General features: G+C 40.6%; 5 protein-coding genes across 5 annotated transcripts in view; 3 read left to right on the forward strand and 2 right to left on the reverse strand.

Annotated features, from left to right (window-relative positions):
• Window positions 1-843: 843 nt before the first annotated feature.
• Window positions 844-4,351, forward strand: lrrc59 (leucine rich repeat containing 59). Its single transcript, XM_017433928.3, has 8 exons — window positions 844-1,035; window positions 1,162-1,268; window positions 1,433-1,492; window positions 2,257-2,415; window positions 2,543-2,647; window positions 2,728-2,800; window positions 3,541-3,732; window positions 3,804-4,351. The coding sequence occupies exons 2-8, from the start codon at window positions 1,170-1,172 to the stop codon at window positions 4,079-4,081; spliced, it is 966 nt and encodes a 321-aa protein (XP_017289417.1). The 5' UTR covers window positions 844-1,035; window positions 1,162-1,169; the 3' UTR covers window positions 4,082-4,351.
• Window positions 4,352-4,660: 309 nt separating this feature from the next.
• Window positions 4,661-8,246, reverse strand: nat9 (N-acetyltransferase 9 (GCN5-related, putative)). The gene is made up of 6 exons (XM_017433938.3): window positions 8,086-8,246; window positions 7,365-7,474; window positions 7,032-7,172; window positions 6,861-6,920; window positions 6,251-6,345; window positions 4,661-6,166 (listed from the first exon to the last, which is right to left on the reverse strand). The coding sequence occupies exons 1-6, from the start codon at window positions 8,160-8,162 to the stop codon at window positions 6,017-6,019; spliced, it is 633 nt and encodes a 210-aa protein (XP_017289427.1). The 5' UTR covers window positions 8,163-8,246; the 3' UTR covers window positions 4,661-6,016.
• A 350-nt stretch (window positions 8,247-8,596) lies between these two features.
• On the reverse strand, window positions 8,597-12,336 carry syt15 (synaptotagmin XV). The gene is made up of 8 exons (XM_017436127.3): window positions 12,113-12,336; window positions 11,841-12,030; window positions 11,510-11,667; window positions 10,115-10,407; window positions 9,852-10,019; window positions 9,657-9,765; window positions 9,377-9,559; window positions 8,597-9,222 (listed from the first exon to the last, which is right to left on the reverse strand). Exons 1-8 carry the CDS (start codon window positions 12,117-12,119, stop codon window positions 9,083-9,085), a joined length of 1,248 nt encoding a protein of 415 aa, XP_017291616.1. The 5' UTR covers window positions 12,120-12,336; the 3' UTR covers window positions 8,597-9,082.
• A 599-nt stretch (window positions 12,337-12,935) lies between these two features.
• Window positions 12,936-17,283, forward strand: LOC108247595. Its single transcript, XM_017435862.3, has 2 exons — window positions 12,936-13,198; window positions 15,026-17,283. Exon 2 carries the CDS (start codon window positions 15,041-15,043, stop codon window positions 16,964-16,966), a length of 1,926 nt encoding a protein of 641 aa, XP_017291351.1. The 5' UTR covers window positions 12,936-13,198; window positions 15,026-15,040; the 3' UTR covers window positions 16,967-17,283.
• Window positions 17,284-19,727: 2,444 nt separating this feature from the next.
• The window catches only part of zgc:112285 (uncharacterized protein LOC561476 homolog), a 4,533-nt gene continuing 3,196 nt past the window's right edge, over window positions 19,728-21,064 (forward strand). Inside the window, exons 1-3 of the mRNA XM_017433587.3 lie at window positions 19,728-19,887; window positions 19,973-20,082; window positions 20,719-20,813. Coding sequence (XP_017289076.1) covers window positions 19,758-19,887; window positions 19,973-20,082; window positions 20,719-20,813 — 335 coding nt within the window. The 5' untranslated portion in view covers window positions 19,728-19,757. The remainder of the gene's footprint in view (window positions 19,888-19,972; window positions 20,083-20,718; window positions 20,814-21,064) is intronic.

Raw genomic sequence — 21,064 nt, forward strand, 5'->3', positions numbered from 1 at the left:
ACTCATAATGGAGAAACACATTAATCTGCAGGATAAAAGTCCCACAGCTGACCTTTTATCTAGTCAAGTTTGTACATTGTAATATATATTTATACACTTGTGCATGCTGGGAAGTCTTTGCAGAAAAACGAGTTTAAATCTGCAATTTCTTCAAAGCTTTATTTGCTTCACATAATGACCCTATACTGGCAAATTCTTCCCATTTGTCTCCTTTATCGCATACAAATTAAATATTACTTTTACATTAAGTAAACTGATGCAACTACTTTAATAACATTTGTTTTATTTTCTATAAAAATAGTAGATTGTAGTAAATATGAAACAAGGACATCATGATTAAAAACTCATTTATTTTAAAAGTTAATGAAACTCATGACAGTATGCAGTAACTTTTTATATTTGAGTTAATATATCAGCACATTAGGAACAGATGGGCTACTGTGTCTTGTCTTACTCTTAAATAATAGGAATTCTTACATATTGAATTATTATTTTCTTTAACCCTTTCATGCTTGTGATAACTTCAGCCAGTTTTTTTTTTTGTTTTTTTTTTCCAAAAGTGTTTTCTTTTAATTAGGGCATGTCCAATCAGGAGGACAGATGTATTGCATGATACATTAGTGTCTACTTTAGCTGGTCTGTGCGCAGTTATAACATAAAAACCCATACATATTTAGGAAAATGGCTTTTAAATCCACTGCAGTGACTATTATAATCGAAAGGGTTAAATTAGACTTTTATATGAATTAATAGAACCGTAAAATAATGAAGTTTGTTGTGTTTTAATGGCGGTGCTGTAGTTTTGGGTGTGTTTTCCTCCCGGCCTGCAGGGGGCGCTGGTCGCCTCCGCGTCTCCAAGTCTTTGCTCAATCAGTGACGTGGATTTTCATTGAGAAGCAGTCAGTGCTGCCAAAAACACAAATGATACGGAGTTTTTACCCGTCAGCTTTCTTCAATTCTTTACCTCTCAAGCCTGTGTTTTTTTTGTTCTTTTTGTGAAACTCGAACGCAGCTTGGCTTTGGTTTTCCCAACAGGTGAGAAGTGATTTGATTAAAAAAAAACAGTTAAAGTTACAGAGCTTCCTGTTTGCTAAAGTGTAACATCGGCAGCCAAAGTGTTGGAATCGGTCCGTTTGTTCGATGTGTTTTTGTTCCCTTCAGACTGCAGAATGAGTAAAAACAAAGTGTTAAACCTGAAGGATAAAATCAGCGGGAATGAAGCGGACCTGAGCCTCTGTAACCTCAGTGAGGTGCCCGTCAAGGAGCTGGTAACTTATTTAGCATCTATAAATCTTAATTTGTGTGCAGAAACGTACACCTTTTGCTGTGTTTTTAAACCCACAGCTTGGTATGTTTTAGCTAATAATGTAATGGGTTAAAATATTAATCTAAAGTCTTCTTCATATTTATGTTTGTTTTATTTTCCCAACAGGCTTCATTCCCCAAAGCCACTGTCTTGGACTTGTCTTGTAACAACATTATCTCCCTTCCTGTAGGTATCAAACACACAAATCCTGCACATAATATAATGAGCATAATGCACTAAAACATGGGGATATATCCTGTTAAAGGTACTCATTGCAAACTATAAAATAATACATAAAAAACTATATATGCACTATATTTGGCACTTGAAAGACGAGGAATGAAAGTTAGTCGTGGCAAGACAGTCTATGTGTGTGAATGAGAGGGAGGCAGGTGGAACAGTGAGGCTACAAGGAGGTCAGAGGTCACAAAGGTGAAGGACTTCAAGTACTTAAGGTCCCCACTGTCCAAGAGGACGGGGAAAGAGGTGAAGAAGAGTCCAGGCAGGATGGAGGAAAGTTTCAGGAGTGATTTTTAACAAAAAGGGTGGCAGCAAAGGTCAAAGGAAAGGTTTACGAGACAGAGAGCAGCCATGTTGTTTGTTTTGGAGACAAAAAGACAGGAGACAGAACAGGAATGAGTCATGAATTATTTAACTGGAAACACATTTCTATGCATTAGTCAAAGCTGAAGGATTTTTTAATATATAGTGTCACACTTTACAGACAAGACAAGTGTTTCCCCATGGACTTACTTAAATTAGGACAAGTTTAGATTTGTTTAATGTTTGCATTTTTACTTCAGAATCTAAATTCTCGAGCTTTGTCCATCCACTCTCATCTATTTTCTATATTTCTATTAGAGCAGTTTTATCTTTTCTTCCTGTTTCCGTGGCTATCATACAGAAAATATAAAAAATAAAATGTCTCTGTTGCTGTTTCTTTTATGCAGCCAGAGTTTTGCAACCTGACTCACTTGGTGAAGCTGGACTTGAGTAAAAACCAGCTGACCTGTTTGCCAGACGACCTTGGGAACCTGGTCAGTCTTCAACATCTGGACCTTTACAACAACAAGCTGATGGTTCTGCCTGTGAGCTTCTCTCAGCTCAGGGTGGGTGAACATTCATACATTCATATTCTGCCCGTGTGTCAGTGACGTCAGGAGTCTGAGTGGCCGAAGTTCTCGTCTTTTTTTTTTTTTTTTCTTGTCGTCACTGACTCTGTGTTTTTCTGCTCAGAATCTGAAGTGGCTCGATCTGAAGGACAACCCTCTGGAGACCGGCCTGGCCAAAGCTGCGGGGGACTGCCTGGATGAGAAGCAGTGCAAACAGTGCGCCACAAAGGTGACGCGGCGGAGAATCGACTGTTTCACACGTACAGTTAAAACGGAAGCATCCAGAACTGAAACGACTGCGTTTTTCAGGTCCTGCAGCACATGAGAGCGATTCAGGAGGACGTCGATCGTGCTCGAGAGAAGCGCCTTTTAAAGGAAAAGGGTAAGCAGCCAAAAATGTCTCCTACAGAAGTAACTTCTGCATTGAGCCCATAAAACTAATTATTAGATGTACGTACAGCTTTGAATCCTAGTTTTAACCATTTTAGATCATTTTATAAAGAAAAAAAAAGTTGTTTTTTTTGTAAAAGACTTTATGCAAGTTCACAACAACTGCAGAGAGGCCTTAAAGGCTGTTACAGTCTCAGAGAGATGAGAAGAAAAAGCAAAATTTCTCCCATATTTTTTTGTTTTGCTTGTTTTTTTACCTTCTCCCAATCTTTTATGCATAATGTAAAACAAATACTCCTGATTTCTAAGGCAGAAAAGGTTCTTTTTGCAGAAAATAAACCTTCTAAATGTCTAAATATGTCATTTGAATGAAAAGATCTGTTTTGAAGCCAACAAACGTCAGACAGGGTGACAGATGTTTGGATTAGGATAGTGGTGATCAAATAAAAAAGGAAAATAAACTCATAAAAATCTTACAAAAGGCTTTAAGGACGTGGGTTTGAGGAAAGAATAAATGTATAACTTTTGTGCCATACTTCTTTTTAATTTCATTTTACTTCCAAGCAGTCAGACCTTTTGTATTTTTTAGGTTTTTTAGAAGTATTTCTTCAAGATTTTTTGGTTTTTGTCAGCTTTTAATTTTCAGAAAATGTAACTGTTGCTCTTTTCTATGATTTCCCAAATTATAAACAGGCATCTGAGTGGATGACTCAATGTTGTGTCTGCACACAGAGCTGGAGAAGAAGAAAGAGGCGAAACAGAGGGAGCGGGAGGCCCGAGAGAGGGAGGCTCGTAAACGGGAGAAGGCGGAGGAGAAGGAGAGGAGGAGGAAAGAGTACAACGCTCAGGTGGCGGCTTTGGCTGCGCAGGAGCAGCAGAAGAAGAAGAATGAGGAGAGGAAGAAAAAGAACGGACAAGCTGCAGGTGAGTTCTTTATTCGCAAATATCTGCAGTTCCCGCCTGAAGATGTTCTGATTTCAGATTTCTTGTTTCAGGAAATAAAAAGGTCACCGTGGAGCCGCCGCCTAAACCAAGACGCTCTCTCATTGGTCTGATGTTTAAGCTCCTCCTCCTGTTGATGGTGGGATTGGTCGGAGTCGCCGCCGCCTGCCGGCTGACCGACCTGCAGAAGGAGGACGTCTGCGTGCCAGTCAACGCCGCCGTTAACGGCTGTTTCTCCTGGGTGCAGGAGGGCGCGGTCAGGCGGCTGCTGCAGGATCTGTCGTCCGCGGCGAAAGAACTTCTCGAATCGACACAAACGTCCAAGAAATAAACGCCGCCATCACAGCTCAGAGCTGCAGGACTTTCAACCCGTGAAGTCTGGGGCTTTTCTTTTCAACATGCAAAAATATTGAATCTCGTTAAAATGAGCTTCTCCTCGCCGTGTTTGTGGCGCAGGGAAGGAAAGATCTGCACAAATAGACGTGTGTACAAGGAGAGATGTTATTCCTATGGAATTGTCGCTCTTGTACTCTTTGTACTTCAGCCTATTTAAAAAAAAAAAAAAAAACAGCAAACATCCGGCTGTTTGCAGGTTGTGTTTGAGAAATATTCAGTGAAATGTTGCATCAGCCCGTCTCAGTCTGAGTGTGTGCCTTCGCCGTCCGCTCACCGTTACTAACGTCGTCAGGAGTGAATTTTACCAAATGATAAATAAAATAACAGGCAGAGATGTTTGCCAAAGATGCAGGAGGTGATTTAAAAACAGTGTTTTCAGTTTTGTTCGTGAAACCAGAAAGCTAAATGTTTTGTTTCGTGTTCACATTTCTGTAATGATCGTAGCTTCGAGCTTTATTAGGAGGTATTTTTATTATAAAATCTTTAAACTGATCGATTTATTTTTGACTGATTATTTTTTAAAAAAGAAACAATTGAAGAAGCCAAAACCCAAAGCTTTTCTGTTCGTTGATTCATGACAACAAAAAAGGAGCTTAAACAAGTAAACTGATTGATTTTAGCTGAGGTTTTTTTAATTAGTTTATTTTTCAGTCAAATTTGACAAACTTGGCCTCTAACTTTTATAAACTAATTAGTAAACTACAGGTAAGAAGAACTGAGCCTCAGTCCTGGGGAGCAGCGAGAGGTTGGGTGTATAAGTCATTTTTATCTTATTTAAATTTAAATATTCTAAATGTTTTAAAGCTACCACACTTAAATTCAATTATTAAAAGTTTTATTCCTCTTCAGAATGCAGAGGATTTAAAAAAAAAAGTATTTCTTCAAGTTGTTCTTGCTCGTTAAGATTGTAATAATGTGTTTTCTGGCTCTAAGTTTCACCCAGAATCTTTAAAGTTTCTGTGACTAAAGACCAGCAGTTTATATGCTTCAAACTCCAAAACACTGATCTTATTTTATTTTTTTTTAAAAATGCATTTGCAGCTTTGTTTCTTGTTCAGCTTTGTTCATGCTCAAACAGCAGCAGCATTAATAAACAAAGACCAAAAAAAAGAAACCTGTGAATGTTGCACTTTTTGTACCAAAGGGACACCTGCCTGCTTAGAAAGTTTTGTCTTGCCTGAATTTAGATTTAAATCATAATTTAAATCAAATAATATGATATAAGAGCGAGGAAGATGCTTCACAAAGCAGAAAAATAACATTTGGTTCTAAAAAAGCCACTCCATTTTGGAATTATCATCTTTAGATTTTATCTAAATTGTCATTTTTAATATATATTTCCCCTCATTATCGTCTGTTTTTAATAATAACTGTAATCATTAGTGATAAATGTTGAAAGTAATCATTACTGTGATATAAAATTAGTTTTGTCAAGTTTAGATTTGCATCTGGAGCAGCACCAGCTGAGCAGAAACTGTAAATAAATCAATTTGTGTGACGGACGGCGGCCATTTCCTAAATATCATCAATAACAAAGGATTCCAGAGAGTGAGCTCATTTATCGGCTGAAACACGAGACCAAAACCAGCCTATTATGGCAGAAAAAAGCTTTGTGATTTTCTCTGTTTTGAACCAAAAGGGCCACCATACTTGTATACTTTCAAGGTAAAATCAAATATAATGAAACGTTTTTATTATGCAGTTGTGTGCAAAAGGAAATGTGCATTTTAAAACACATTTTAGAAAAAATTCTACCATCCCTGCTTGTCTTGAAGATAGATTTTCAAGTGAAGTCCTCCACGTTTCATCTTCCTCACCTGAGAGCGGGCCGACCTGCTCCACTCCTCAGTGAGCGGCTCAGAACAGCTTCTTACTGAGAGAAAAGTTCATGTCTGCTGCTGCACGTTTGTCTGTAGTCTCTCTCCTTCACGTAAGCCACTCCGTCCTGCAGCCTCGTCCGAACCGACTCGTCCACTGTCAGCTCCAGGGTCACCTCTTTGAACACGTCACACACCGACACCTGCGCAGAAACGGCAGCGCTGATTGGGATTCCCGTTAAAGCAACAAACCAACCTCACGCAGACAGATAACGTCTCCTCCTCACCTCTCGGAAGTGCAGCTTCTTGAACATGGAGACGCTGACCTGGTTGTCCACACCAATTTTGACTTGAAACTTTCTGACCCCAAATTTGGTGACTCCTGGTGATAAACAACCCAGTGAATACGACTAAACACTAATTATCCTTTGCAAAAAGCTTCCTCCACAGCGGCAGCACACGCTTGAAGGTTTTAGGGAGTTACTGGACGCTACAGTGGCAGCATTTGTTCACAAAAGCCTTTTTTTTTACCCAGATTTATGTTTCATTGTAAAGAAAATATAAAGCTGTTTATAGCAGGTTTAAAGTTATTCAGAGGAATTACAATGCCAGTGATACATCTGTCACAATCAGAACATTTTATCAAACAGAAAGGCAGTAGAAGTAGCTGAAATGTGATGACTTGAGAGTAAATCCTTCATTGTCGTTTTTAATCTTTAGATTCTAAGTTATTTCTTTACCAACAACAAAAAAAAATAAAAATTTCAGTACTGAAAGAGCAGGGAAAAGCCCAACAAAAAGTGGGTTTTAACTACTTTTCTCCATTTTGTAAATAACTAAATCTATTTGGTCGATGCGCAACATTAACAAACGTTACGAAATGCATCAACTCCTCACCGTAGCACATCATGATGCTCGTCACCTCCTTCCCGATGCCCCTGCCTCTGTAAGTTGGCTCTGTTTTAAAAAACAAAAAACCAAAAACAAGCACTTCACTCTGAGAACTTTAAAAAGCTGAACATCCTAACAGCTGGTGGACTAAACAAGCTTGAGAAAGTCATCAGTCACCGGCTATCATGATCTCCAGCTCGGCTACAGACAGGTCTGTGGGGTCAGTCAGGAAGATGTTGACATCTCCCACCATGCATTGCTCCTCCTCCACACCGGGCTCCGCCCACCTCTGCTTGTCCAAGATGATGAACGTGCACTCTGGGAAGAAATCAAACTGTGGCATAAATCACATTTCACATCTTTTGTGCGTTTTTATTTATTAAAGACTTGAATCTGGAACAACAATTAAACATTTTTGTTTCATACTGGCTGACCCACAGCTCTTCAGAGCATTTATAAGTGTTGTTGGGGTTTTTTTTGCATGAAAAGTGCAGACTGATGAGCCCGTACTGTCGTTATCTTCCCTCCAGCTCCTCTGCATGTCGTACTCTTGTTCCAGGCTCAGCGGCTCTGAAGCAGTCAGCTGCTGCAGCTCAGGAGATTTCATCCACTCGTGATACCTGCAGAAAACAGCAAATTACACAAGAAAAGAACCGGATATAGTGAAGAATTTAAAGTTATTAACGGGCCATGAAGGAACCGCATCTAACTCTTAATAACTAAAACATTTATTTAACAAACAATTACGCTGATTTTGATTTGTACTTGAGCTGAAATACACAAGTGCTCCATGACACAAGATGTGCAAATGTTTTTTTTTTTTTATTAAAAACAATTAAAAAACTAAAAATAAACATAATATACTCAGAATCGTGGTTATATTAGTTTGGCTGTCTTGTTCGACAAAAAGAGAGAAATAAAAATAAAATTTGAATTAAAAAACAGCCTTATTTCCATTTTGTTTTGAGCAGAAAATGATGAAACACTGTTGTGATATTACAGAACATTTAAGACACTTTATTTTCCTAACCCATTCTCCTACAAAAGAGACTGTTTTCATTCATATTAACAAATTAAAATTTAATATTCACAAATTGTAACAGCTGGGGTTGTATGTTTTTGTATAATAACGAAGAAATTACCGTAAAAAAAATAAAATTCTCCATAAAAATAGCATTTTAGCCTAAAAATAAATGAAAGTAAATATGTTCAGGACTAGCTTATAGGTTACCTGGGTACGTGTTCTTCATTATAAGGAACCAACACGACTGTCTTCCCTTCCAGTAAAGTATTTTCATTTATTTTCATGCTGGTAAAAAGCTAAAAACTCATATTCAACCATGAAACGCTGTTTACGTTTCATAGCGCTTCCTGAATCTCACTCTACGGCTCCAACTGCGGCTGCGCACCACGGGCTGATGACGACGGGCGCCACCTGCTGGACGAAATCAGGAAGTACCGAGAAAACCCACAGCGCTCTTTTCTGATTCGGGTATGTTCTCTCTTTTTTACGCTTAAATAGAAATGTAATATGTATGTAATATGTCAAGAGACACAAAACGCATCGCATGAATACAAACATGAGAATGGGGTTAAAATTTTAAAGTTACATGCCATTAAAAGAAGAAGAAAAACTACTCACAAACGAGCATTTTCATAAAACAAAAAGTAGAAGGGTTTTTTTTAGACATCTTCACAAGATTAAAGAACGATACCAAGCAATGACGAATTGGTTTATTTTGAGACAGATTTTCAAATGCATATATGCTTAGAAAAATACAAGAATGTTTGTCGGCTTTTCTTTTTTACATTTAATATATTGAAAATAATACAAAACAATGATTCAAAGGGGTAACGTAAAAAGTTTAATTCTGTATAACAACCACTCCAGAAGTGAAGATGACCAATTTTAGGAGCTGTAAGAGTAGCTGAATTACAGATTTATCATTACCTGACATGTAAGACGTGGATCTTTAGCTGTCATAACAAAGCTGTCTCTGTTGTTTCTGCGCACCAATGCAATTTAAAACTGATATTTACTTTTCTTAAGCTCCAATTTTGCCCCATTTAAGTTCTGAGGTAGATGTTTGGTTTCTAAACCGAATGCTTTGATAAAAGTGTTAGACACTGAAGACTGCAGGTTAAGATACACAGAGGTAAATGTTTTTAATGATATAAATATTCATTATTTCAGAGTTTGTGCATGAGGAATGAGCGTGGCTTGGGATTTAGGTGGCTTTTCTCAGCCCGTGCCACAGCTGGATCGGTTTCTGTGCCTTGTTGACCATGTCCATCCAGTGCTGCAGTTGAGGACCCCGGGCATACATGAAGGGACCCAGAACCAGCACTCCCAGCTGGGATGGAGGTTCTGGAAACACAAGAAGCAAATAAACAAGCTGAGGAGATCAGATTTCTGACTTTAATACCCATTTTTATAAATTCATGGTGTATTTATTTCATACAGCTGGAGGTAAAATGTGTGAAAGACAAACTAATCACCAATCAGTTGGTAAGTTTGTCACCTGAGCGGTTGTCATTTGGTTGCTGGAGCTCAAACCTCAGGCAGGACTCGTCCAAGTTCTGCAGTCGCAGTTTAAAGGTCATCCTGTGGTTGAAGACGGGGTCCTGTTCGGCTGTCATCTCACAGCTTCTCTTCGTCTTCACCACCTGGGCGTGTGTCTGTAAGCTCACCTGGACACACACACCTGGGAGAAACAGATGTGGAACCAGACTAAAGCCTGGAATCTGTACTGCAGGTATGGAAGAACACCCGAAAGCTTTGGATCCTGAAACTCCTCGTACCTGCGTCTGTGAGCAGCTGGAGGCCTCGGGCCTTTAAAACCACCACCGAGAGGCGCTGCAGAGACGGACTGTAGCTCAGAGAAATCTGCACATCGCCCAGCTCTGAACACTGAAGGATCGAAGAGCAGAATGATCCTGAGCTTTGTCATCACAGTGATCAACATGCATTCCTTCAAGTAATGCTAGGCCTTTTACCTGTGTGTCCTGCTCTGGGTCCAGGTCTCTCCAGAGGACTCTACCAGCCTGACCAAGCTCCCGCTCCAAAGGAAACAACACTCTGCCCACGGCGTGTCGCTTACCATCTTTATCCACACTCAGCACACACACACTCAGGGTGCTCTTCAGCACACACACTGCTGACACCTGTTAGAGACACACAACTCCTGAGTCCTCAGATTTACTGGTAAAATTAAACACACCAGTAACAGTCTACAAACATTATGTCCAGAAACACATGCCTGAAAAATCAAGCAGTCGCTGAACTCCGGGTCGGGCCCCGTCCCCCGGGCCCTCGCCTGGCGGGGCCTCCGGTCATCAGGAAGGAGCCGGAGCTCCACCAGCGTCACGTTGCTGTGGAAACGAGGGGGCAGGTTACCGAGGCGGAGCAGGGACACCATGAGCTGTTCGCTGCCGTGCCGGTACTCCACGGAGAAGCAGAGGCGCGTGGCCATGCCCGGAGGGGGGGCCACCACCTCGTTCAGAGGGGTCACGGAGTACAGGCCTGCCAACACCGACCCAACCGGGTACCAACCTGATGAAAATGAGAAATAAAACTGAGAGAATCAGTATTTAAAGGGGATTTTAAACAGGCAGCTGGTCCAACCTCAAAAACTGGTACCAAACTGGATCAGCTAGAAGAACCCTTTGCTGTGACAGATCGATGCAGGAATGAAGGAACTAAAGTCAAAAAGCTGCAGAAACTCAGTCACTGCTCAAAAAGGCAGTCACTTAGACTTTTTTTAACATTTAAGGTTAATGATAAATATATCCAACCACATTTCACATTAATCTAAATAAATGCATATAATGATTCTGACATTCTGTAACATATAAGCAGAAGTAAAACGGTTTGAAGACAAAATATCAACATTTATCGGCTCCACATCTTTAAAAACTGATATAAACCTCTCCTGAGTCAATTTGTGAATTAGGAATATTTTAATAACATTTTTACAAATCATTCATTTTAGATAAGCTGCAGGAAACCCTTGAATTTTTCTTTAAAATGATTTCAAGAACCTTCCAGCAGCAAAAAAACTTTTACCAAGCTGCTTAATGAAGACTGCAGCTAATTCTTAAAACTGATGTTTGTTTGTTTGTTTGTTGGCTGCAAAACAAGAAATCATGACTGCTTTGAATTCTTGTTTTGCATTATCACAGATATACTGTTTAAATATTATTAATAAACTGTAAAATTAACTGATTGAGGCATTTTTTCCAGCTCTGAAAAACTGATAATTCAACGTGCTCGCTGATGAAGTTTCTGCTTTTGGCTGCTTGTAAAACCAAAACCCTGGATTAGAAACCATGAATTAAATGATGATGATGCTCTGGCTATAGCAAACGTTTCCATGTACTTGAGAAAACATATTTTTTAGCAGTCATATAAATCAATTAAAACTAATTTTGATCATTGTGGTGTTGAGCTAAATGTGTCAGAATTAAACAAGACAAAAGAAGTAAATGTTAAGCTCACATCACAGAGCTTCTGGTTGTTCAGAGAGCAAATAAGGGATTTTTAATCAACTTAATAATACAAGTAGAATTTTTAAATCAAGTTTTAAATTTCTGGATTTTATCTTTTAAATAAAATATCTCATCAGAATAATAAAAAATCAGTAGTAATGACCCACTTCTCACTGAGAGAGACCCACGATGAGCCAAAATATCCCTCCGGGTGTCCGTCTTCATCCCCTCCTCCTCCTCTTTCTCCTCTTTCTCATCATTTGTCAGATCTCCAATGTTTTGTGGGATGAAGCGAGGAGGTAAAGTGAAAGGGATCTCACTGGACCTTCGACACACACACAAAATATCAAGTGAATCTTCTGCAACAATATAAATTGTTATTATTGGCAGGTCTTAAACTGTAAACTGCATTCCCCGTAAATGAAATACAACGTCTGCTTTAAGAATAATACAATTAACAGTTAAAGTTTTAATTTAAATGTTTGTGGTGGTACTCACGAGGGCCAGCAGCCCTGAGACACCAGGATCACCGGAGCAGAACATGGCGGTACTGATGGCACTGAGGACTGGAGCTCCTGGTACTGATTCTGCTCGTTCTTCTTCCTCCGCAGGCAGCAGATCAGCAGACCCAGCAGCAGCAGGAGCAGCAGACCCACAGACACACCAGCAGCCAGCAGCAGCACCTGGTCTGAACATCCAAACAGCTAAAACAGGTCTAAGTACTACAGGTGAACTACTACAGGTCAACTTCAGAAAGCTTTTCTGCTCACCAGCCATGACTTTGTGAGCTATCAGCTCCAGCACCTGGTTGACTTTTCTTCTTGTCAGCTTTACCAGACTCACCTGGTTACTAACCTGCAGCCTTTTTCTGTTTGTGGCATTAAAAGGGTGCGAGACGCAGCTGTCTGCTTCTCACCGAGTCGTTCTGTTATCTGCATGGCTGCATTAACCGCCTGAAGGGTCCTGGGCAGATTTCAGCATTTGAGGCCCCTTGTTGAACCTAAAATCACAATGATTAGGTTTATTATTTCTCCAGATATCCAGAAACTACCTAAAGTTGAAATGTCACTAAATAGATTAATAGTTTTGGAGTTCTTAGGTGGAAAAAACAAACTGGAAATCCAGACATGACCCCAGAATCCAATATGGCTGCATCACATAAGGAAAGTGGAGATCGTTGCTGTGATGAACCTTTTGTTTGTTTGTCCATCATCCAGCCATAAAGCTCACAAATTCAACTTAGTTCAAGATGTAAACAAAACCTGCCTTTGCCAGTTTCCTTTTTAAAACTAAATATTTGCAAAAACAAATGAAACATTAGATGAGACTGGTGAACGCATCTTGGTAGCTCGGACACTTTGTTCCTACAGCATAATGGTTTAAAAAGCCTCACAGTTCCTCACAATACTTTGAGACCGTTGTGGTTATGACAGTCCTGACAGCTGGCCTGATCTCCCCCTTGAATCAGACTGATTATGAACCACCCACTGCTCACTTCCACACACATGCTGCCACACAAAGAGCGGATTGGACAGCAGCTAATGAGATGACTGGTAATCCTCGGGGCTAAAGGTAAAAAGTAATGGCCCCGCTCCTCGGACGCACACAAACACACCGCAAAACCCACATTTAGAAAGAGAAAAGGCCACAACAGTCCCGCCGGAGCCAACATCGCATGTGATCCATATGAGGGGAAAGCAGAGGATCAGAGGTCAAGGAAGGGGACGGCGGATAAAACCCGAGACTGTTTGTGTGACTGGAAACGAGAAGATCCATTTGAGGAGGGAGGGACGAATGACAGCAGGAAGGAGAGGCACTAATTAGGCCAAAACAGGACACGAGGTGTGAACTTTCAGGTAAGAGGTTAACTTCTATTGTTTTCTGGCGTTGTCCTGTAGCTGTGTGAGAGCTGCCATTTAGGGGAACTGAGTTTCTATTTTGCCATTCTAGGCAAATTATAAGACAGAATGTGCAAATAAATTATGGTTGAGACACTTAGAACAGAGACTAATTAGATGTTTGTGTATTGAAATATTAATTATTTAAGTTAATTGATAAATTTTTGTGCAAATGCATCAAAAAGATTTTGTTTTGGCTTTTATATTCAATGAACACAAACGTCACAGATAAGAAACCCTCCTTTTAAAAGATTAGGAACACCATCTGCACTGACTGAAGATTAAAAATGTGTCTATTCTATTGTTTCTTCCATCCTTAACTGTCTGTAACTTAATTGTTAATGTCCTCTTTCAACAAATGGTCAAATACTCTTTTTAAATCTGGATTAATCTTCAATTTGTCTCAATAATCAAATAATCTGGATTGTGTAATCTTGTTTGGCTAATCTGGAAGTGCCCGTGGATGTGTGGGTGTTTGCGTGTGTGTTTCAACTGTCTCATCTAAATCCCCAACGATGCGTCTCTCAAAACAGTTCAGATATTGTTTTAAACAGGTTTTTACGATGGAGATTCGTTAGCGGTGCACAAAAAGACACCGTGTGTGGTGTTGTGATGAGTCTGCAGAGAATTATCAGCTGATCCTGGAGCTCAGATTGGCTTTACAGAGCTTTAAACTGGGGAACAAAGAGCGTTAGCAACAAGCTAATGAACATAGCAAAGCATTTAACCACTAAAGAGACACATATTACCCTCAAAAGCTGTGAAAACAAAGTCACAAGCAAGATATTAGTGAATAATTTATTCTAATCAACGGTGTTTTCTGAACATGTTTCTATTTCTTTCAAATATATTTACATTTCAATATCATTTATTAAAAGATTGTTGCACAAACAGCTAAAACACAAACAAAAATAACGATTCTTGGTCCCTCTTGAAAAGGCAAAGGAAAACTGAAAACATGATTATTATTTATTTTAATAGGTTGTACATCTGTTCATCAGTTATAGATGTTCATCCAGTGATTAGTTTTTGGACATTTCATTAAAATCTGTCTATTGGATCATGAGATATTTTGCTAACAGACACACAACAAGGGCATTAAAAACAACCCAGTTTAGTGGAGCAGAGTGACAGTTTTATCCATAATCAGTAAAAAAATAACAATGTTTGGGACACGTGGCAAAATGTCCGTTGTTTTGAAGCCTTTCCTTTGAGCCAGCGTCCCACTGAGCCAACCGGACACTTCGAGTGTCTTCAAAATGTCTAAAAATGATTGCAACATGTTCTCATGTCTTTGTGTAAGTCGCAAAGGCCTGTTGCCTCGTCGCTTAAACTTTGAACACATTTTAAAAAGTGTGTGCGACAAATTTTCTGAGTGTGTCTGAAACCCTTCTTGATTTAGTTTCTGTAAATTCCGAATCTGTCTGTCTGTCATCAGGAATCATAAACATGGGGGAGGCCGCCGCTCACACTGTGCCCACGTGGCTCGCTGCTCACTTCGCCGCAAACACAGAATTCAGTAAGACGGCAACAAAAAACTCGTCCATTTTCTCGATTTTGAGTTGCCAGCCAATCCTGACCAGTGGCAGCCCTGTGAGATCCGACTCTTACTGCATTCTGTAGGGGTGAAGATCTTTCCTGTTCTTCTCAAGAACAGAGCAAAGATTCACACACAATGTTGTAAAAAGAGTTTAATCTATAACATATTAAGTCTGTGGCCACATACAAGGGACACACTTTGAAAAAAAGGACGATTAAATGATAAAAATGTGTTTTTCCTGACAGGTTTGTGCTGTCATCATGGCGCGGTCGGGTCGCCCGGCGTCTGAGAGCTACCAGTCCGTTTGCTGTCCAGTCAGTCAGAGATTGTCCTCCACCAGTGAAGCTAGGATTCTGGAGGACGAGGATGACCGGACACCCATTTTCTCCCTCTCCAAGAGCTCTGTGGACGTGGTCATGGCAGCGGGCTCGCCACACAAGCGGGACCCTGCCTGGACCAGACTGAGCCTGAAGCGCAGCTCGAGCACCAACACGCACTCCGAGCAGAACCAGGGGACGCTCCAGCAGCTGCGCCACAACAAGTGGCGGGACAACAGCCACCAGTTCTCGCCCACGACCCAAAACGAGGACCTGATGAGCCCCCCTCCTCCGCTCAGCGAGCGCTGGATTTCCAACACGCAGCGCTGGAGTGGGTGCAGCAGCCGCAGCAGCACTCCGGACACGGTTGTGTGGAAAGAAGGGTCCTCACGCCCCTGTAGCCTCAGCCAGGATGCTCCCAGCTCCTTTACTCCAGACTCCCCAATGTCCAAACTAACTTCTCCCCCAACCACACCCTCACCACTTATCTCCCCCTTTCACACCCCTACTTTACCGGCCGAGGGTCTTTTAGCTTCATCCTCTTCCTCGCCGTTAACACTGAGCGCACATCAGCTCCCTGAAGCCTCTCCTCAGCTTTGGCCCAGCAGCACACACAGAAAGGGCTCCTCGGAGAAGCTTTTGTTTCAGTTCCCTTCCCCAGTCCCCTCGCATTTTAGCCTAGCAGATGCAGAGGGGTGTCCAGATCCTGGAGACCTCGTTAGGGACACAGTAAAAGAGTCGCCCAGTCCTGGAGACACCCTGGGACTGGAAAGTGAAGGAGCAAAAACTTCATCACCAATGTCTTGCGACTCAAAGCCAAATTGCTTAGCAGAAGAGCAGGAAATTAAAACAGGATCCTCGGGTTGTCATTTTGAGCTGCCACGGCGGGTAGAGCAAAGCTATTTGACGGATAAAGGTTGGAAAACGCCGCTCGTTTCTTCCTTGAGTGATTCCCAATTGAGGGAGTACTCCAGGTGCAACTTGACCCCCTGGGGAGGAACTCTAAAGACTCGGAGGGCGTTCAGAGAAAAAGCAACGATGACTTCTCAGCTGGAAATGGTGGAAGCTGCTGTGCAGACAGTCTCTCCTTTGGGCTCCTGCTGTGACCTCCGGAGGGACATGTCCACCTCCAACACTGGGTCTCATTCTCTCCTGGGCTCTCCGCCGGGATCCAGACTAAACCTGAAGTCTCCGACGGGATCCCACTCCAACCTGGTCTCAGCATCTTCCAGCATGTTCCTGGTCAGCAGCAGCGAAGACGAGGAGAAGAAACGAGACGACCCAGAGTGGGCCGTTGCCTCCGGTTCTCCACACTCTCTGGAGAGGAGGAGGTCGTGTCTGAAGCTGCAACCAGAGGAGGAGCGGAGCAGGAGGGGCAGCATGAAGCAGGTGCAGTGGGACGAGGAGGGGTTGACGTGGGAAGTTCACGGAGCGTCGTTGGACCCAAAGGAGCTGAGCACAGCCATACAGAAACATCTGGACCTCAAGAGCAGCCCTAAACCTCTGAGGCCCTCCTCGAAGAAGAAGAAGGCTCCGATGCCTCCCCTCATATCCAACATGATAACAACGATGGACCCTGATATGAGCCCGCCTGCAATGAGTATTAAGTGCATGGTGGAGGGCGAGAGTGAGGACAAACTGGATGGAGGAGGAGAGGAGCTGAAGCAGGAAACACAGGAAGCTGATCGCAAAAGAAGCAAAACGGAGGAAGAAATCAGTAAAGAAGTAGAGGAGGAGGTGCAACGAGAGGAGGTGGCCAGCAGCGTAAAGTCTCCCACACATGAGAGTAAACAAATCAAGAAAAAGACTAAAAGTAGATCCCTGATGAGGCCTGGATGGTGCGGAGGCTCCAGAAAGACAGACGACTGATGCTGGAGATGAATTTAGTCCTGAGCTGAACTCTGATAGAAGCGATGGATGAAACTCTGTTTAGATCACATCTAAAACTCCTCTCGGTTGACGCTGTTCTAAAAAATTAACTATTTTAAAAACAATATGAAAGATTCAGTGACAAAACAAATACAATGTAGTACATTTGTTAGTATAGATGTTCAATAAGTTTGTTTCTTTATTACAAAAAGGCTAGAATTGATTCTTTGCTGTCTTACTCAATGAGCAAAAACATAAATGAACGTGTAAAGTTTTGTGATAACTGTATAATAATTTTCATGTTATTCTTATTCATATTAAAGCTTCAACAACATGTGATTATGCTTGTTTTAAACATATAATGATGACTTCATTAATTGGGTTCAAAAAACATGGATTGAACTTATTGACAGCTGTGATTTTTAGCTTATTTTTAGCTAATCTTATTCATGGTATTTCAGTTTGTAATTTAGTGGGCAAGCCCTCAAGCTATTTTATGAAGAATTTAAAAATAACTTTGCTCCGAGGATCATTTGGGTTAGCTCCTGAAACAGAATTTCTCCGATTCTTCAAACTGAGAGCTCTCTGAGGATTAAATAATCCTAATTAGCCTAGATATTGTTTGAAAGTACTTACATTATTCTTTCATTTTGCAGAAAGGCGAAAGGTAGATGACTGTTTTTGCCTGAGTGTGTGTATTTGTGTGTGTGTTAGCAAGAAATCTCATGAACCACTCGATGAATTTGAAGGAAATGTGCAGAAAGTAATCACTGGATGCACTTTTACTCCTGATTATCTTTAGCCAACCCAATTCAAGATGTCTGCCACAGCCAAATAAGCTAAAAAAACACAAAAATGTCTTGAACTCAGTTATTTTTTTTACAGATATTGAGCCAAAACGTGGTGTGGTAGTAGCTGAAAGTCATTACCTTTAATTCAGAGAGGTGGTTGGGTGTTGTAATGATAACAGAACAATTTTAAAACAAGCCAATTTGAATTATTCAACTTTTTCATAACATTTATGATACAATGCTCATTAAACCTCCAACCGCAGCTAAAAATGCAGTTCAGCAACGAGCCAAGACTCAGAAACTGAGGCGCACTCTGTCACCTCTCCAACAAAACACTCAGGAACTTGGTGAACCGGAGCTGAGGTGTGACCACCGAGGCTCGACCGTTCAGATGAGCGGGCACATTCTCTGTCATTCACCACGGCAGAAAGGCTCGGCTCACTAGTGGCTTCTGCTGCAGGTATTGTTGTCATATTTTCACACTTTGTGTGTTCAAAGTCAAGTCAGTTTGTTTTGTTTGAGCACACGGACCAAACCACAGCGCATGCAGGAAAATATGAAAAGATTTTAAAAATAATGAATCAGAAAAGACATTAAACATACGAGACATTGAGTCCATCTGGTTCAAATATTTCAGAATTAAAATAGTTCTAAAATAAGGTTTTGTTGTTAAAGTGAAGCTCAAACAAACCTGCTCTGACCTCTGAGGCGTAAAAAGTTAAAAGCTGACAAGGTAAAGAGATTCTAACCCATTTAATGATTTATAAAACAAAGAAACTAAATTAATTATTTCTAGATTGAGCTGGGGGTCAAAACAAGTAAGAAAAGTCTTGCTTGAATGAGCCTGAGTCATTCTGTAGCATTTTCAAGAAGCTGCTGTTAAAAAACAAACATTAATAAAGGCAGAAATAATGTATATTACAATCAGGAATCAATTACTTTCCCAAAATCACTAAAAGAGAAAAGAATTAGAAAAGATTTAAAGGCCCACAACTGGATAAAACCGATTCTGACTGCAAGATTTATTTGTTATCAAATTAAAAAGGAATCAAAAATGACCCCAAGATTGATTTTTTTTCCACAATTTTGAAAAAGTTTCCAAAAAGCCTGATCCTTTCTTCCTGAAGGAGTGAAACTCTTAACAAAAGTTAAAGCATCTCTTGTGTTTTGTTGCTTTTTTTGACATTTTAAAAGTAGATTAAATAGTATTAATTTGCATAAAAGTGGATTATATTTGGAAAAATTTGTGTTGTAAATAATGCACAGACACACTCTGGAACAGAAAACTCTGCAGTGTCAGTAAAATATATCTCTAATTTCCTGTTTGCATGACTTCAGTCTAGTCCAGCTAATTACTAACTTACTGAGGCTGATGTCTTTCCAAAGATTAAACAGTTAAGTTATTTTTCAGGATTTAATACATTCATAAGTGTTTTTCCTGCATAGGCAAGTTAAAAGAGAAGACCAGCTAATGTAAAACCAGTCAGTTACTTTTCTACAAGCCAAAGCATTGAACTAAAGATCTGAAAGAAGCATTTCCGCACATCTCTGAGTTTCTGTTTACTTGGATTTTACTCTCTTTTTGGCGCTGAAGCAGACTGAATAACATTGAACCTTTTCTGATTGGCTTTCCCCTTGATTCAGTTTATCCTGAGTCATGTTTACTGGATGAACTGTGACTGGTGGTGATTTTCACCTGATATGAAGGTTATTTTCAGGTCAGCGTGTCACCGTTCAGTCATATGACCCGGTGCTTGTTTGTGTACAGTACAACTCCAACTACAGTACATGTATGTGTGTGAAAGTGCTGATGGGACTCCCCAAAATCCCCCCCTTTTTTTTTCCTCAGCTGCAGTAAAGCTCAGAGCTCCAGGAGAACGATCCAGCGCTCTGCCTTTGTTGTGCTGCTGTTTGTGTGTTTACTGTACCTGTGTTCGTACGTTTGCCGCCTGCTATAAAAAGCATGGCTCGTGTAGTGGCTGGTGATTCTGCTGAAGACGATGGCTGCTCCAGGACCTCCTCTGCTCCTGTCTCTGTCTCTGTTGCTGCTGTTGAGCAAGGCATCCCTGCCTGCAGCTGCATACACCCTCAACCCCGAAGCACAGCCGCAGCACAAAGTCCTCCACTTGGGTGAGGCCAACGAGAACACTTCCAAAGAATCCTAAAGCTTCAAAATCAAAACTTTTTGCGTTAATGTGGCGTTTTCTCCTCTTAGACTGGCCTAAGGATTGCGGCATGGCTCACTTCAAACCCAACATGGTTGAGAGGATTGTCTCTGGGAACGAGGCCAGACCTCACTCCTGGCCCTGGCAGGTGTCTCTGCAGGTAAATCGCAGACGGGTTCAGAATTTCATTGATCACTGATGGCTTTAGCTGTTTGACTGAGAACAGTATGTGTTTCTGCTGCTTCTAAAGCATTTTCATCATCATTTCATGCAAAGTTTGTGACACCTAAATAGTTCTGGGAATGTAAAAGTCAGAAGAATAAACAATTAAAGGTCACTAAAATGTATTTAAATGTTTAAATTAATTTAATTAAAGGACTTTAATTGTGCAGCAAATCAGAACTATAGAGTCCAGGTCAATTCAGCTTTAAATCAAAATAAAATTCAGGTAAACAAAACCTCAGACATGTTTTAAAAAGGACATACCTACTTTCATTGTAAAAGAAAACCAAACCACAAGTGCAAGACATTAGCCACTAAAGTATGTTTATATTAGTCTAAATGAATTTATAAAAATAAACACAGACATAAACGTTTCTGAACTTTATTAACAAACCAGAGTAGAGTTTGAAACTTGACTTGTTGCTGCCCTCTAGTGGACAAAATGCACATTACCACTGAAACACAACAAACATTTTCTCATTTAGCCTGTATGTAACATTTATAAAGTAAGAGAAAGAAAGGTTAAGATTATTCCTACATGTTTAATTGCTGAGGAGGTTGTTGTCTCTCACAGGTTCGACCACGGGGGAGTAAACATTACATTCATGTCTGTGGAGGAACTCTCATCCATAAGAACTGGGTCCTTACTGCAGCTCACTGCTTCCAGAAGTAAGAACACTGATATTTTCCCTTCATATCTATTAGAAGTTTGGTGTTTGTATAGATTAAACTAGAGAAGTTGCATTTCCTGCGAAAATGCAGTATGAATGCTTTTTTTGCTGAATGATTTTGCTGAAAGCGGCTGAAGATATGCTGAACAGCTGAAGTTTAATGAAAACGCAAAAAGTGAAACAGCAGCTAATTTGAAGAAGATTTGCATAAGATAGAAGAACAAAAGCTGAAAGAAGCAGAAATTAGTT

Source organism: Kryptolebias marmoratus, linkage group LG17 (assembly GCF_001649575.2).
Source record: "Kryptolebias marmoratus isolate JLee-2015 linkage group LG17, ASM164957v2, whole genome shotgun sequence".
Taxonomy (NCBI): Eukaryota; Metazoa; Chordata; class Actinopteri; order Cyprinodontiformes; family Rivulidae; genus Kryptolebias; species Kryptolebias marmoratus.